At 43.5% G+C, this 16,965-nt stretch overlaps 1 protein-coding gene across 11 annotated transcripts in view; it reads left to right on the top strand.

The window, feature by feature from the left end:
* Positions 1–16,688, top strand: part of LOC111853062 (receptor-type tyrosine-protein phosphatase delta-like) — a 276,305-nt gene extending 259,617 nt beyond the window's left edge. For all 11 annotated transcript variants that reach the window (XM_072707602.1, XM_072707597.1, XM_072707596.1 and 8 more), the window contains 8 exons: positions 185–339; positions 7,050–7,335; positions 8,505–8,683; positions 9,425–9,551; positions 9,767–9,892; positions 10,900–11,054; positions 11,973–12,108; positions 13,430–16,688. In XM_072707602.1, the coding sequence (XP_072563703.1) occupies positions 185–339; positions 7,050–7,335; positions 8,505–8,683; positions 9,425–9,551; positions 9,767–9,892; positions 10,900–11,054; positions 11,973–12,108; positions 13,430–13,498 (1,233 nt within the window). In that variant the 3' untranslated portion in view covers positions 13,499–16,688. The remainder of the gene's footprint in view (positions 1–184; positions 340–7,049; positions 7,336–8,504; positions 8,684–9,424; positions 9,552–9,766; positions 9,893–10,899; positions 11,055–11,972; positions 12,109–13,429) is intronic.
* The last annotated feature ends 277 nt before the right edge of the window (positions 16,689–16,965 follow it).

The raw sequence follows: 16,965 nt of genomic DNA, 5'->3' as shown, positions 1-16,965 counted from the left end.
GCGAGGGATGCTTTATGCTGTTTCCTTGAATTCGTCTCTGCGCAGTACTAGCCTCAGGATAGCTGTCTGATACATGTTTGACTGGTGAGCATTGTTAATTGTTAAATGGCGTCCGTAATTGGTATTTACAGTATGTTTGTGTAACCTGATCCCCCTTCATCTCTTCCACATCATCCTCGAGCAGAACGGCTCCAGCGAAAAGCGGGAAGTCAGACAGTTCCAGTTCACGGCCTGGCCAGACCACGGGGTTCCTGAGCACCCCACCCCCTTCCTGGCCTTCCTGCGGAGGGTCAAGGCCTGTAACCCCCCCGACGCTGGGCCCATGGCGGTGCACTGCAGGTGCGTAAAGCCCGTCTCACTGCCCTCCGAGCGTTTCGGATCTAACACGGTGTGTGTGGGCCTTGGTGGCAGTGTGGCTCTCACTGCTGTCTAATTACAGTATAGCTGGTTATGATGTGCAGGGCCAATGTGGTGGGGGGGGGGGGGGCATAAGGACAATTCCCTGACAGCAGAGGTGGATAGTTCAAGTACAGAGAGTAAAAATCCAGACCAAGATTTTGTCTCAACCAACCAGTTGAGTACTCTGTGACTGTGACTCTTTATACTCAACTGGTTGGTTGAGACAAACACTTGGTTTGGATTTGTACTTCCTGGACTTTCTGAACTTTCCACCTCTGTCAGACAGGGGCCCTAATATATCCGGAACATAACTGGATTGGTCTGAGTTGAGGGCCCCACATGATTTGCTTTCATGGGGCCCAAAATCTGTAGTGGCACCCCCTGACAATGCGCTGCGTGAAACTGCTGTGTATGGAATAGTGCTGCCAAGCATTTTTGGTTTATGAACAAAACACCTGGATAAATAATATCAGTGCCCTCCGCTGTTCTCCCATGGTCTTCCTGTCTGCTCCACCATGCTGCACATCAACCATGTTGAAGCAGCCTCATTTCCTCTGGAAAAGTTCCTGTTTCCTACCCTGGGGGGGGCGGGGGGTTCAGCAATAAATAAAGGAGCCACTTGAAGTGGTGAATAGCGAGGATTCCCGGAGGGCCAGGGGGATGACACACCAAATGTTCCCCGCCACAAGCGAGGGGTAAATCCACGGAGGGAAAGGGGGAAGAGAGGTTTAACCGTAACTCGTTTAATTACACGTACCGGCGGTGTTTTTATTATCGTACTATGATGCAGCCAAAACAGGAGAATTAACGCTACTCCGCACACGCGAATGGTAATTTCTGCACATGAAATAAACCTCGGTGACTGTGGCCAAAAAACAAAACAATCCCTTCATCTGAGGTCTCCTGAAGCCGCTGTGCTTGAAACCTGTTCTTTTTTCTTTTTCACAAAGTGTTGCATTTTAAATGAAGAAGAAGGTTTAGATGCACTTGTAAATACTTGAGCTCTTACTGCCAAGAACAAACACATTAGGGACACGTTCATCATGTGTTCCTGCATATAACCACTTCCCCGGGCACTAGATTAAGCAGCCGATTGAGGATTTTGATGCACCTAGGCTACCGTGGGTGTAAATGAAGGGTAACAACATGTACACGGTCTTGCCAAACACACTGTACTAAAGGGTAGGATAGCTTGGTGGAGAGGGAATCGTTATAAAGGAGGTGGGAGAGTAAACAAAAGGAAATACAGCAGTGATAGAATAAGGATTGGAAGTGTGTGTGTGAGTCAGATGTATTTCTGGGGGGATGATGGTAAATGAGCAGTTATTGAGTGATAAATGGAACAGCTGAGCCGTTGGTGGTCAGTTTATGGGTCCAATGCCAAAAACACGGAGCAATGACCAGGTACAGTATGAGAGTGCAAATAATAACTGAATACAACCACACAAAGTATTGCCTCACCTGAGTTTTACTTATACAAAAATGTCCAGAGGGCAGAATGAAAAATGATTGGTTCAGGGAGATAACCAATCAGACTGTAGAGAAGGCGGGTCCAAACAACTAGAGGAGGCGGGACCAAGACATCTGATTAGTTGGCCCCACCTCCTCTAGATGCTTGGACCCATGTCCTCTACAATCTGATTGGATATCTCTCTGAACCAATCATGTTCTTTCTGCCTTCAGGACATTTTTGTATAAGTGAAAATTCTGATTGGCAACGTATTGAAGTTTCCCCCCAGCTCTGCCGTTTTGTTCCAGAATCCAAAAACACTCTGTCTCGACAAAGTCATCACTGTGTAGTATTTCTGAGCAGCCAACAGATGGGTAACTTGGCCGCTGGAAATGCCAAGATTTACTGAGTGACCGTGTAGAATGTCCAGCCTCTTTAAAAATGACACAGGGGCGACAAGCAGGATAGGTGTGTACGGGGGAGGAAACGGAGACCGTGATTACCGCCGGCGGGGGCCACGAGCCGAGATGCAACACAAACGCGCAGACCGACCGCAGCCATCATGTGCTGCATGCATGCATGCGGATTGCTCCCTTGCATTATCCCTGAATGTGTTTTCTAATTCCGCAGTGCAGAGCTAATTTCGCCCGCTTGAAAGTGGCAGGAGTGATCCGTTCATCATGTGAGGCTAATCCTGCTTTGGTGTGATGACTAAAAGGCTGCATTTTGACAGGGGTCACTGCTGGGATAATCAGTGTGTGTTAGCAACAGGCAGATGGAGCCGTATTGGCAGCAGAGCCTCCCTTTTGCTGGTTTCATTTACTAAACCTCTCTGCCGTCAGTGAGTCTGACTGCCAGCCTTCTACAGCTCAGGCATAAAAAATATACTTTATTAAATTGGTATAAATGAGTTATTGCAGAAGGCAGGACTGCTGGAAGGTACTACAGTCTGCCCACTAGTTTAGAGGACTTTGATAATTAATTCTTTCCATTAAGAATCATGTCAGAGGAGGTGTATGTTCTGGCTTTAATACTTCACTTCAGAAACAGCTGTTGAGATTTTCTACTTTTGCAGAAGCTGTACCCAGTTGCCAAAATCCTGGCAGCTATTGCACTTATAGCTTTAGCTGTGACTTTTCTTTTTTTTTAAGAATCTTTAAAAAATGAGAGCTAAGTGGCAGCATTGCATTGTGGGATTTCCTTCATTCATCAGTTTGTACATGAATCTCTTCCCTGCCTGCCTGTATATCTGTCTGTCATCGCTGACAGCCGGGTAGACAGACACAGCGACAGGGAGATGTTACGTTTCAGGATGACTGCGTATATCCACTGATTTCTGCAGCATAGACTGACAGGAACGTTGCATGAACAATTCTGCAAAATCCTGCACAATAAAACCACATCCATTGCAAAAAAGACCGTTAACCCAGGTAAGCCAGAGAGGCACAGCGATATTTACAACAAGTCAGCCACTCTCGTGGCCGCCTGATCCATCTTGCATGCAGGGCTTCAAGTGAAAACCAGGAGAAACAAAATAGAATAATTCATACTTGTCTCCATTCACCATCCCGGAGGGCAGAACGGTCTGTGAATTTCCCGAGCGCTGGTAAAACCTCATCCCCGAAGAGTCGCAGACCATTTTACTGTGTTTTTTCCGACCCTGAATGACGATATCCATAGTTCCTTAAAGAGTCGAAGCTGCCCAGTTGTGATAAAATAGTGAGCTACTCAGAGTGATTTAATGACAGCAAGGCACAATGTGATTGGTGTTTCACGACAGCTTACTTTTTAATAAGTTATAGGTATGTTCATGTAGCTCCAAGGTGACTGTTCCTGGACGAGTTATGAGATCAGGTGAGCTTCAAATCAACCAAACCACAAAACTATTCCATTTCTTTACCTTCTTATAAAATGTGATCTATGGTCTTTTATTTTCCAACCTTACTTTGGAAAAATCACTTCCACTTTTTACTGGAATTATTATTTAATTCCAAACATGAACGTTCAAGTCCAAAAATTACAAAATTCATTTTGAGCTCTCTGTTTAAAAAATACACATGTGCTTGAGAGATAATGAGAAATGACTGTTTACTTGGACTGTCAGGCAGTGAAAAAGTGACTCTTACCAGTGTAATGACTTAGTTAGATTTAAAGCACATGCAATACAGAAAGAACTTGGCAACCAACTTTAAGAATATAAATTAAAAATGATGACCTCTGAAGGTAAGGAACATGGGAGAAAAATATTACATAATCAAAGATAAAAGGAGTGTGGATTTGTTATGTAATGCTGTGGATGGGGCCCCAAAAGTAAGCATGGGATTGGGCACTGGTGTGTGGAAATGCAGAGGGACAGGGGATTAAGCGCTTGGAGTTGAGCCTGCATCAGTGGAGGTCGTCGATTCACCTCTGACTGCCCAGCTGCCTGTTCCCTGCCCAAGAGAATGACTTTGCAGGAATGGGATCCAGACCATCTGCAGGGCGGTGCTCTTTCGCGAGACTGTGCGCTACAATGCTACAGATGGGCGGCTAGGAGGTCTCGGCAGGGCTCTCTGATTCCCTTCCCACCCCCCCTTCTGTGTGAGGTGGATTATGTTGACACGGCTTTTCCGTTGGCATCCAGAGCCCGGGAAGAAGTCAGTCGAAGGAGTGATGGAAATTGACGATAAGCTGCGAGGTTTTCGTCGCCAGACTCACTGAAGTGACATCAGATACCTGCCATCTACGGCGTCCTTTTCATCAAAGCCCCAATTTCTCCCTCTTCATACGGGCCCGCCTTTGAGGAATGCCTTTTATATGGTCCTGGCATGATTAATGCGATTGAAATATCAGATGCGGATGCGAAGGCATTCTGCTTTTCAAGCTAACATAAAAGCAAAAGCTAATTTTAGAAGCTCTTTTTCAGCATGTTTCTTGGTAATTAACTCCTTTTGCGGGTCATCTATAGAAGAAATCAGAAAGATTAGTACGGGGGGAAAAATAATGTTGTGTCTGTTATTTCTGTGAGGGTTATGTCAGCTTAGAAAAACTTATCGTTAAAATGTTAGCCAGCCAAGTTCAATACTGCATAGCCCTGTAGCATCAAAGATCTGAAAGCTACTTCTGGCCTCTCCTCCAGTCAGCCTCTCCATCTGTGACAGCTCCAACTCTTAATGTTACTTATCAAGGAAAATATTTGCTGTTTTTCAGTCCCGCTACACAATCTGACGAGGTTAGGTTACGCTAACATTTAGCTACAGAAGTCGCAACAAACCCTTGGAGGTGCAAACGCGGGACCATCTTTAATGGCCATTTAACTCTCGTTAATACTAATGGGACTTTCTGGTATTTCAAGCTGATCCGAAACAGCTGAAGCGCAGAGATGACACTGTGTATTTTGTGATTTTGTCGCTAAGAGTAAGACGCATTAAGAAGACAGTCAACGCCCAAGCAGGTCCCGTTACAGCCTGTCAGTTTCCTGCCTTAGCTTATTATGGCATATTAATAAGATTAAGAAACACAGCACGTAAAACTGGTCGCTTAATGCCAGTGGGCAGAGAGCGACCTGTGTCCGCATCCTCATTTAAATACCACATTTGTCCGTCGCATCGCGGAACAGTCGTCCGATTCATAAGGCAAAATAAAAGCCGACTTAATGAAATGAATCACCCTCATTCAGGCCTGTAGGCCCAACCCAGGGAGAGCAGTGGATACATCTCAAGCTTGAAAAAAAAAATACAAGCAGACCAAATCCTTTCAGCAGTATTTATGTCAGGAAGTCGCTTGGGCTTTCCAGAAGACAGGACTGTCCTGTTAAGGGACAACAAAAAATAACGAAGAACCACAGCCGCAGTTAACTACATAAACCGTAAAACTGTCTGTGCTCAACTCACCTATAAACGTCTGAAATATCCCAAATGACGAAAAGGTCGTTGACGTCACGGGAGCGGCGGCGTGGCGTCAGGGAAGCATGTTTGGCTAAGGGGGCTAATCGGTATTAGCTGCTCTGATAAGTTTTAGAGCGCAGTATATGGATGGGTGTGTCGACGAGGTCTGCAGATGGAGCTTCCGGAGCCTCACGGAAGGCCACGGGACCTGCAGGCCGGCCTCGCTCGGGGCCCTTGAGCAGGGAATCTGAGACCCTTCACTTCACATCACGCTCAAGGTTAAACCGTCAGCTGCACTCTGCCGAGATCAGAGCAGCGTGTTCGACTCACTCGCTCACATCCCCAGCGCAGTATCTCACCGGGCTTTATGTGGGCAGTGAATTTGAGCAGCTGCATATTCTCCTCACTCAATACCAGCTACGTGTCCTGTTGAGTACCAGCACCTCGGCCTCAAGTGGGCAGCGCACATCATCGACAGAATGCTCTCCTCACTCAGTCCCAGCGACATCTCCTGTGGAGTACCCTACCTCGGCTGTACGTGGGCAGTGGATTTCAGCTTGTAAGGGATGGTGTGTCTGTTGGCAGGTTCTACCCATGCTCATGTGGGTTTCCTCCCACAGTTAAAAGGATGCTGTTAGATGAATTAGCATCTCTGAATTATCCTCGATGTGTGTGTCCTGCAATAGACTAGCGTCCAGTCCAGGGTATCACCTGCCCTTTGCTTCCTGGGATGACCTTCATGACCAATCCGGTCCTTGGGGACCCACAGACAGTCCATATTTTTGCTCGCTTCCAGCTCCAGGTAGGGAGCTAGGGGGGAGCAAAAGTGTGGACTGTCTGGCAGGGAGTCCGGAGGGAGCAAAAACATGGACCGACTGTTATGGAGTTTCATGGAATGGGATTTTTTATTTTTTTTTGATTAGTTTCAATGGAAATGTTTTAACTATGAAAGTCATCATCAGGGCCAGCCCTGAGTGATTTGACGCCCTAAATGAGATTCTCCTAACCCCCCCCCCCCCCCCCCCCCCAAACACACACACAAACTGACACTGACAGAGCAGGAAAGTAATTTTGTCGATTCCTTTATATTAAAAACATTTGAGTAGCACAGGGTATCTGGCTGCTAACTGTTTCACAAGAAATATACTGAAATATTAAAACTTGTGTAAATAACTGAAATGTCACCGAATGCAACCAGAGGTATTTCTTCAGATTTTTTTCATTCGCTCTTTAGCGCCCCCTCAATGAAATGGTGCCCTAGGCGATCGCCTACAGTATGTCACCTATAAAGGGGGGTCAGTAACTAACGTGGAACCTAATGTTCTTCCTCATAGCGCCGGCGTGGGTCGGACTGGCTGCTTCATCGTCATCGACGCCATGCTGGAGAGGATAAAACATGAGAAGACCGTGGACATCTATGGCCACGTGACTCTCATGAGAGCCCAGAGGAACTACATGGTCCAGACAGAGGACCAGTACGTCTTCATCCACGACGCCCTCCTGGAAGCGGTCACCTGCGGCAACACGGAGGTGCCCGCTAGGAACCTGTACGCGTACATACAGAAGCTGACGCAGATAGAGTCGGGCGAGAATGTTACCGGGATGGAGCTCGAATTCAAGGTAGGTGATAACTCAGTGTTTACATCCCTCCTACACAGACACAGCAAATTCCCACAAATGATCAAATCATCTGAAAAATATACAAAAATATACAAAAATATACAAATACGATTTCTGTATCGGGCTAGAAAATACAATAAAGCCGATGGCAATCAGAGTGGAGTTTGAGGTAGCATTCATCGGAAAATTGAGGACAATCATACACTTTTCTCAAAGACTTTTAGCATCTACTTATGCAGGCATGACCTTAGGTTGGTGATTTACACGTTAAAGGGAAACTATGTTGTACCCTGACTGATTTCTTAGGTACATAAAGACTTTAGCAACACTTTAGGTTTTTAAAATGCTCTCTAGCAGCAAATCAGGAGAACCTTATAACCACTATTAATTTAACGTGAAATTATGTCAAAAACCCTCAAAAAGATATTATGTCAAAAAGTCTCCTGTACATGTGTATTCTAAACCATGGCAAGTAGTTAGGTGACGTTTCATTGAATGACGTTTCTGAGGCAGCGATCGCTAAGCCTTTCTGGGAGAGCACAACATGGGGTCGTGGCCTACCTTTGCGGCCTACCTTTGCGGCCTACCTTCGCGGCCTATCTGGCCTACTTTCGCAGCCTACCTTATAGCCACTTCCCTTGATCTAGTCACATTGAAAAGGGAACGGGTAGTCGTCCAGATTTCCAGTGTACGCTCCCCGTAGCGTGAAAAAACAAGAAACAGGCCTGTGCCCAAGCAGCGACAGCATGCTTTCACGCCTGACGTGATGCTGCGTTTTGACAGATGCCTGTTCACTTTTTATATGCAAATGATCAGTCAGGCCACGCCCCTTTTTCTATCTCACTCCCACTCAGGCATGATTCTGAATATACCGTCCAAATAAATGAAATACATTTACGTTTAGCTGCTAATCTGCATTCACCATTACTTTTTCAGTTACTTGACTTTTTTTCTTGATGACTGCCACTAACAATGCAATATTCACACACGTACAGATGTACATACATATAGTTTTGCTGTCTGTTTTGGGGGTTTTCCGCTTCATGGCGGTTCTGCTCAGGTGTTTATCTGCCGGGATGGGATACGGGGGTAGTTCCTATGTTAAAAAGATGGGGACGTGGTGCAGGTGGCTGCCATTTGACGGGGGTGCCGCTGTCTTGACTCTGCAGCGTTTAGCTAACACTAAGGCCCACACATCCCGGTTCATCAGCGCCAACCTCCCCTGCAACAAGTTCAAGAACCGCCTTGTAAATATCATGCCCTACGAGTCCACGAGAGTCTGCCTGCAGCCCATCCGGGGGGTGGAAGGTTCGGACTACATCAACGCGAGCTTCATTGACGGTTACAGGTAAGCCGGCGCTGCATCTTTCGTTTTGGTGCAGAATGCATGAGGCTCACTGGCAGATTCACGGGACTGAAGTTTCCCTGATTAATAACAGCAAAGCATTTCGGTCGTTAAATGAGACGTTCTGGCTTCACTAAAGTACTGCAACGTGCGAGAACTACTTAATTAGGACCGGCTGAAATAACTCTGTCAGGCTAACTCCGTTTATTCTCCCCTTCATAGTTGCTTACACACTGCAAAATGCGAACTGTCAGGAAAAACTGATGACGTACCCAGCGTTTTACTAAATAAACCTTCCCCGCGCCATCTGTTGAGTAGGTTTGTTGTGCTGGGGATTTCCACTTAGGCAGATTGAGTTTTCTTTGAGTTATTGTGCTATTCCAAACATAAATAATAATAATTTACTGCCGAAAACATGACGTCGTCCTTTCATTCGTTTGCGGACTTTGATGCTGAGCTGTCAGTCACATGACAGTATCGTTAGAAACGTGCCCAACAGCTCATGATGCTCTTGCAGTGAATGGCTTAAAGATATGAGAGTGTTCATTTGCTTTGTTGGAGTCATTCAGTGCTTTGATTAATGTGGCATTAATGGCTTAAATATGCTGGCTTTGATAGAGTCATTTTTTACAGCGGGGACTGAATTAAATCATCTTGGCAAGACCCGTCCTTGCAGTTGGCTGAACGCAGGGATTCCGATGTTGGAGCACTATTATTATTTGCTATGCGTTGGTCTCTTTGCAGGCAACAGAAGGCCTATATTGCCACTCAAGGGCCCCTAGCAGAGACCACGGAGGACTTCTGGAGGCTGCTCTGGGAACACAACTCCACCATTGTGGTCATGCTTACAAAGCTGCGCGAGATGGGGAGGGTGGGTCGTTTTGGCCGAAACACAATGTAGCCTCTTTTTAGAGTTCTAGTGCTTGGTTTGCTTGGCAACAACGAAACCAGAATTGCAACACATGCATATATTGTGCACATATAGTATATTATTCTAAATGCTATTTTTATGCATAACACTTGGGAGCCTAATGTTAGTCAAATGGCTTAAAGCCTAGCTGATAATGCCCTTTCTTGCTCTTACAGGAAAAATGCCACCAATACTGGCCAGCAGAGAGGTCCGCTCGGTACCAGTACTTCGTGGTGGACCCCATGGCGGAGTACAACATGCCCCAGTACATTCTAAGGGAGTTCAAAGTGACAGACGCCAGAGTACGTAAAGTCATCATGAGGCGTGACTCTAGTAGTGCCTGTGCAACTCTTCTTTGGGTCGGTTTTAGCTCATGTGAGGTCATTTGCTGTGAACCGTTGGGGTGGGGTTTAATTTATGACATCATCTACTGTGATGCTCCCCTGATGCTGTTTGTTGCAGCCCCGTGCTTGAGTAGAGCTCTATCGTAATTTTAATATCGTCTATAATCCATTGAGGTAGTGTGCAACCCAAGACATCACATTATACACATAGCATTTTGCATCTGCACAATTTGTCATCAGTTTGACATGATGATGAAATTGCAGAGAATGAAGATGTACACCGAGGTAAGAGAATTCGCTGTAGATACATGTGACTGTCACGTATCTGTACTGAAGACCATTTTCCGATTTTCTAACGAGTTGACGGCTCCCCAACACAGCCCCCTTCCCCACCAGCAAACGTAACTGGCAGCTGCTGCATGCTGGGAATGTTGATATGGTGCTTTTGATGGCTGAGGGGGTTGACTGGGGATCAAATGCACCAAGTTCTAAGCTCTGCAAGCTTGTCTTTTATCACAGGCTTATGATGATAAATAGTGCAGGCTTGACTTTTGTAGTGCATATTACAAAACAGCTCAGCGGGATTGGCTCCCTTATCTTGGATACACATATCATGTTGGTAATGTATACTCCCAAAGCTACCTTGGCTAACACTAGCATCAACATCTTCACAGATCGCACAATAAACGTTCTTTGATAGACTGACAAATGATTCTTCTTATAAACAGCTTCATATGGATAAAGTGCTCTTCCTTCCTTCAGACAGAATTTTTGAATACACATGGTTCTTTGAACACAGTATGACAAGTCAGTTTTATCTGTATTGTATTTTACTGGAAAAGCAGGTATTTCATTGCCGTTTTCTAGCTATCAGTTCTCGATTCAAGACAACGTGTCAAGAGATGCCTTTTTTTATTTAAGAATATGACAGGTGATGCTGTACTTTTTATAAATCTGTACTCCAGGATGGACAGTCACGAACAGTACGGCAATTTCAGTTTACGGACTGGCCGGAACAAGGTGTGCCAAAATCAGGAGAAGGGTTCATCGACTTCATCGGTCAAGTACATAAAACGAAAGAACAGTTTGGTCAGGATGGACCCATCTCGGTGCACTGTAGGTAAGCAAGAAGCCTCGAGGTTTAAAGTGCCAAATCATTAAAAGAGAAGTATGTGCTTTCTCAGATATAGTGCTGTTTAACCATTTTGTCCTTTAATTTACCCTGACGGAATCCCATCTGTGGACTTATGAGCGTTACAAACACCTGCCCTCTGCATCGATTAACCAAAAATCCATCCGTCGCTTACAGCTGCTCATCTAGGCCTTACATGGCCTTGGATCAAAGTTAAACATCAGAGGGCATAAAAGAATAACAGAAATAATGCAAGTACCACTTAGCTAAAACGGAGTATTATATTAACATACTACCATCAAGGTGAATTCAGCTCTATAGGTCAGGGGTGAGCAATCTTATCCAGAAAGGACCGCTGTGTATGCGGGTTGTCACTTCAACTCCCTAATTAGATTACTAATTAGAGGACTGATTGGCTGAATGGTCCTCACACCTGGGTTTCAACATCTGAGCTAAAGGTTGTCCCAAAAACCTGCATACACACCGGTCACCATTGGCCACCCCTGCTATAGATTGATGAGATGCACTTGGCTGACTGACCAGGTTAACCTCAGATTAAGTCTTAACATCGGTTCACTATTGATCACGTCTCCTAGACCTATGCTTCACATATGTTTTTTGTTTTTTTTCAGAAAGGGTTTCTGGATGCTGCAGTATAGTTAATGACTGATAAATTTATATGTATAATCTAGTCATTTATTGTCGAAAGTAAAATTGATTTCCTCTGCGCTGGTTAACTTAACTGAAGACTGTAATTGTGCTATGAGCCAATTATCCAGCTTCGGAATACTCAGCCATTATATTTTAGCCCTCAGATGTTGCTTTATGCAAAATTTCACCGTTAAAATGATTTCCTTTGAGTGAGTTGCGTGAAAACTTAATTACTGTTGTTCCGCTCTTGTGCAGCGCGGGTGTGGGGAGAACTGGTGTCTTCATTACTCTTAGCATTGTTCTGGAGCGGATGAGATACGAAGGAGTGGTAGACATCTTCCAAACGGTCAAAATGCTAAGGACACAAAGGCCAGCCATGGTACAGACAGAGGTAGGCAAGCTGAGCAGTGCTGTGGGCGGGGCTCTGGGGTCATGGGGCGGGGCTCTGGGGTCATGGGGCGGGGCTCTGGGGTGAAGGGTCATGGGGTGGAGCTCTGGAAAAGGATGGGGCCAATTAGCAGGTGTTAACCCACAAAAGACCTGGTGATACAACTTGAGACATAAACTGGGATCAAGGCCATTCGGAGAATGTTAAACTGAAAGCCCCAGGAAAATGCAAATACCTCATTCATCAACGGCAAACAAAATCAGAACCATATAAAACCCTCCAAGAGGACTGTGTACACAGCGCCCCTGCGAGAACATCTCAGACCCTCCCAGCTGATCCTGCTAAAACCATAATTAGGACCAAATCCAGACAAGGGTCAGCTGATCTTCCACTCCTATGAGCCGCTATTATGATCAATTTCTGTTCTAGTTTAACTTAACCCCCCATCTTGTTTTTTGGCCACAACGCAAATCCAGAAATCTCCACGGTAATCACTGAGCTCAGTACAGATCTCTCTCTAATTTACACTGCTATTATTATTATTATTATTTACATTTTATTAGAGTGGATTGACTTGTAAAGTTTTGGGGACTTCAGGTTCTACCTCAGGTGACTGTAAGAGGTCCAACTTTAATTCTCTGTTTTATACTTCATCCTCTGCTTTGGTTTACCAATAGACTAGGGCGACCCCCTAATCCATGTCTGGGAGACACTATGAGCTATTTCAGCTTTTACAAGCCACTTTAAAACTGAAAGGCTCCTGTGCTCGGCTAAATAGTTCAGTTCTTCTTCTGCTTTGACTGGTTTGTTTCCTTGATTGAAAGACTCATCCAGCTGTTTCGCATTAACATTAGTGACACATGCATGATTATCGGAGACTGACCAATCAGCACACAGCAAGAACTCAGTGCTAAAGTGAAATCCAGGTCTTTTTAATTAAAATGGTAGTTTACAAACCCTGTCCTGGCTTGAATTGTCCCCACAGACATGGACTGGGTGGTCACCCTACAATAGACATACACCGAAAGTAAGAATCCTGTTTATTGGACGGGCAAACAAAGCAACACACATGGCATTAAGCAGGGAAACATCGTGGAACAAGTACAGGTTGAACATTAAGCAAATGCAAGACAGAAATAAAACACAACCCAGATCAGGAACTAATCAGTCACATGACAGACAGTTCCCGTACATGTTGTGGCCACACCCCTTTCTACACTGTTACATCATACATTATTGGATTATTTTACCAAGGCTTCTAATTAGGTATGTGTGAACATCACATATTGATCAAATGGTATATCTCTTGCTTGTTCTTTTTCAGGATCAGTACCAGTTTTGCTACAGAGCTGGACTGGAATACCTTGGAAGTTTTGATCACTATGCAACATAATATTTCCACCCATAGTGAGAAAAAAAAAAGACAGGCCCATCAAGACACGGAGAGCCTCTTCTGAGCCATAACTACTTGCTTTGAGAAGTATTTCTTAATGCCAAGCTAAGCGTCTGATGTGAAACATGAACGAAAATAAATATGTTCTAGGCGGACCAAGAATTGACTCATTTGATAAATCACCCTGGTTTTTAACAGCAGAAGACATGGAAGATTTTTTTTTTCTTCATTCTTTCAGTTGCTTCAAGGATTCATGTTGGAATAAAACTGAAAGACAATGGAAGCCACATCAGTGACTTGATCATCAACAGCACACACCACACGGTGAAGTGTGAAAGGTCAACACAAATCCAGAAGGTCACCCCTCAGTTGTATAGCTAATATGGCAACTCCACCACCCAGTACATAGATATATATTTGATTTCAGAAGGACACCATTTTTTGTGATAAAAGCAGGCACTGCAAAATAACACACAGATCCCATTTCATGGTTTATTGCTAACAATTTGGAAATTGGGAATATATAAAGACAAGCTAAAAACAAATAACAATGATGTAGTTTTTTAGTATTTTATCATACAGCTGACAAGTGCTTTGTCTTTAACTGTGTAAAATTAATTTCTTTTTTAATCAGGTTATTATCATTTAATAAAGATAAACTAAACACAACATTTACTTGGAAAACATAAGGTCTTTTTTTATCTCTAGGACTGACAACTCTACTCTTAGGTGTCACAAGCAGAGAAATGTCACAATTTTCCGTTTACCCACTACTATGATTATTATCATTGTTATTTTATTGTTATTTTATTGCGCTCTTGTTTCCTTATTGCACACTTTTATGCAGTGCTTCTTGTACACTACCAAATAACTTGGTTACGGGGTTGCTATTTTATTTTATTATTATTATTATTTTCTAATGCAAGTTGCCCGTAACGACCATGTGATTAACTTGGGCTCCGTGGAATCAACAGGGATGAGCAAAGTATGAAGTTGCTGCTACTCCGATTATCTTAGTTCTTCCGTATTGAGACGATATACAAATTTTGCCAAATCAGTTTATGACCCCATATATATATAAATATATATTAGCATATATATAATGACGATATAAATATACAATTATATGTCAGGAGAGATCAAGAGAGATAAAAAAAATTATTTATATTTTCTGATAGCTTCCACAATGATATTTCTGTATTTTGGGGGAAATTAAGAGATTTTTCACTGGAATGCACATCAGTAGGACAAAACGTATTCTGATACAGTGTATCTTTTCCTGTGCAATAAATAGGTGTATTATATATAGGATAAATGTAGTTATTTTGTTAGTCATTCTACGCTCATTCCCGAAAGGATGCAGAAACTGACCCCGCGATGTCCGTCACAAGGTGCTTGGGTGCGTCGACGTGCTCTTGCCTCATCGACCGCTCTGTGTTTTGTGCAGAGGGCCACATTTGCCTTGTCGAAAAGCCAGTCTAGATACCATCCTGCAAAGTCATAAGGACAGGAACAAAGAAACCACTTACCAATGTGCAAATATAGTAAACAGTATCAAATTAATGTTTTGATTTTACATTTAGAGTGCCTTATATTAAATGCCTGTTTTTATAAATTCCTTTACATTTTTATGTATTATATGTATATTTAATTTTACCTAAAGTATTCTCTTTTTTTTACATGTTATTTGAAATTATATATGCAAGTAAGTCTATTGTGGTATTCCTGTGTAGGCCTTTGTCTTTCCTTTGGCTGAGCAAATCGGTTTAAACGCCCCTGTGAAGTTCACAGAACCCAGCTGCAGAGATGCTCTAGAGCGTCGGATGGCTTTCAAAGAAACGTGTAGGTCTGTCAGCCTCAATCCCAGTTATATTGAGATTAAATGCTTTTTTGTTGTGATTCAGCACCATCCTGAAGATCAGTTCACAGTTATGAGATAAATGAATAGCATTTCAGGCGTATACAATGCGATTGCGTTAGGTGTTGGGGTCAGTCACTATAATACGAGGTCAGGCGGAAACAGCTGGGGAATTAACATTTGCCGATAAGTGAAATACACTTTCCTGGCTGCTCAAACCACGGGCCAGAATAGTAATCTCATTTAGTGAATCGTATACTTAGGGATAATGGCAGTGAACTCTGGACCTGGATAGTTAAGCATCATTTCGTTAAGCCGGGAGAGCGGTTTGCTGGGGCAAGTTCGGCATTCGAAGGCCCGACAATCAGATGCACTCCAACGCAAGTCGTGTCCGTCGCCGTAGCACTGAGCCTTCATTCCGAAATCCTTGCGCGTTTTATTTTGGTTTATTTAGGGGCTTTTTTGGATGTGCATTCCAGGTGCTTTCTTTCCCTTGCCATTTTCAGTAGCTAAACCATTTTCCGCCAACCACCTGGTCAACCAGATTTTTTTCGTTTGTTTGTTTATTGTTTGTCTCCATTCCTCATCATATATGTAACGATTGAGGTGCTCTCGTCCAGCATTGTCTCGCTGTAGAAACCATTTCTGTTCATAGTCTGTTCTGTCCGAGAGGCGGGACTCTGCTCTCGCCTCACCTCCGTCGTCATCTCCGCCTTTCCGATATGCATGAAAACGCATCACAGCCCCGTAGGACAACTCGCACTTTCTATATCTTTGTACTATGCACTGCCCTATTGATTCTAAACCCAATTATGTTACTTGAACCCATCTGTAAGGAGTTTTAAAAAAAAAAAAAAAGTCCCATTTGATGTGTCTGTAAATAACACGGAAAATAAATATTTAAAAAGACAAAAAGAGAATTTGTGGACAAGACGGCATCCATCCTAACGGCAAGATACTCCAGCACACGAAAGTCCTGTCATGACGTCTTTGCACATGGCTTCACCGTTCATGCTTGGAGTGTCATCACAAAATAAACTTTGTGTCCTCCTGCTCTTTAACTCATCTGGATGCATAGGCCGGAACTTAATGAAACTGTACAAAAAAAAAACTATAAAAAAGCAACAAAAAAAGATGGCTTGTTAAAAGAATCAATTACCTCTTATTAGTATTATATGTAAATGTCTTTTTCAGAATGAAAGGAGTGCTTTTTATTTTCTTACTTAGGTTACATTGATGGTGAAAGAAGTCTGTATGAAAATTCAGTTCTTTGCTGACACAAGTTCCATTTGTTATAAATGAATTCTAATAAAAAAAAAGATCTCAGTGTTATGCAGCATAGTTTCACTTATTTTCCCCTTGGGTATTGATCTTGAAAGACCAACGTGGCTGAAGTCAAATAGAAAATCTGTAGCCAAAAGAGAATTAGAGTTTTATTGAGTCGCATTTTTCCTGTGTGATGCCATGGGTGCATAAGTCAAATATTATCTGTGTATCTTTGTCTCATTTCTATATAGATTGTGGGCATTCTCATTTATTTTAGGCAGGAATTTGTGTGGGAAATGGAACACTCTAAATAGCAGTGCTACTTATGCTACTCATGTCGGTC

Source organism: Paramormyrops kingsleyae, chromosome 25, assembly GCF_048594095.1.
Source record: "Paramormyrops kingsleyae isolate MSU_618 chromosome 25, PKINGS_0.4, whole genome shotgun sequence".
NCBI lineage: Eukaryota > Metazoa > Chordata > Actinopteri > Osteoglossiformes > Mormyridae > Paramormyrops > Paramormyrops kingsleyae.
This window is presented reverse-complemented; position numbering and strand designations above follow the sequence as displayed.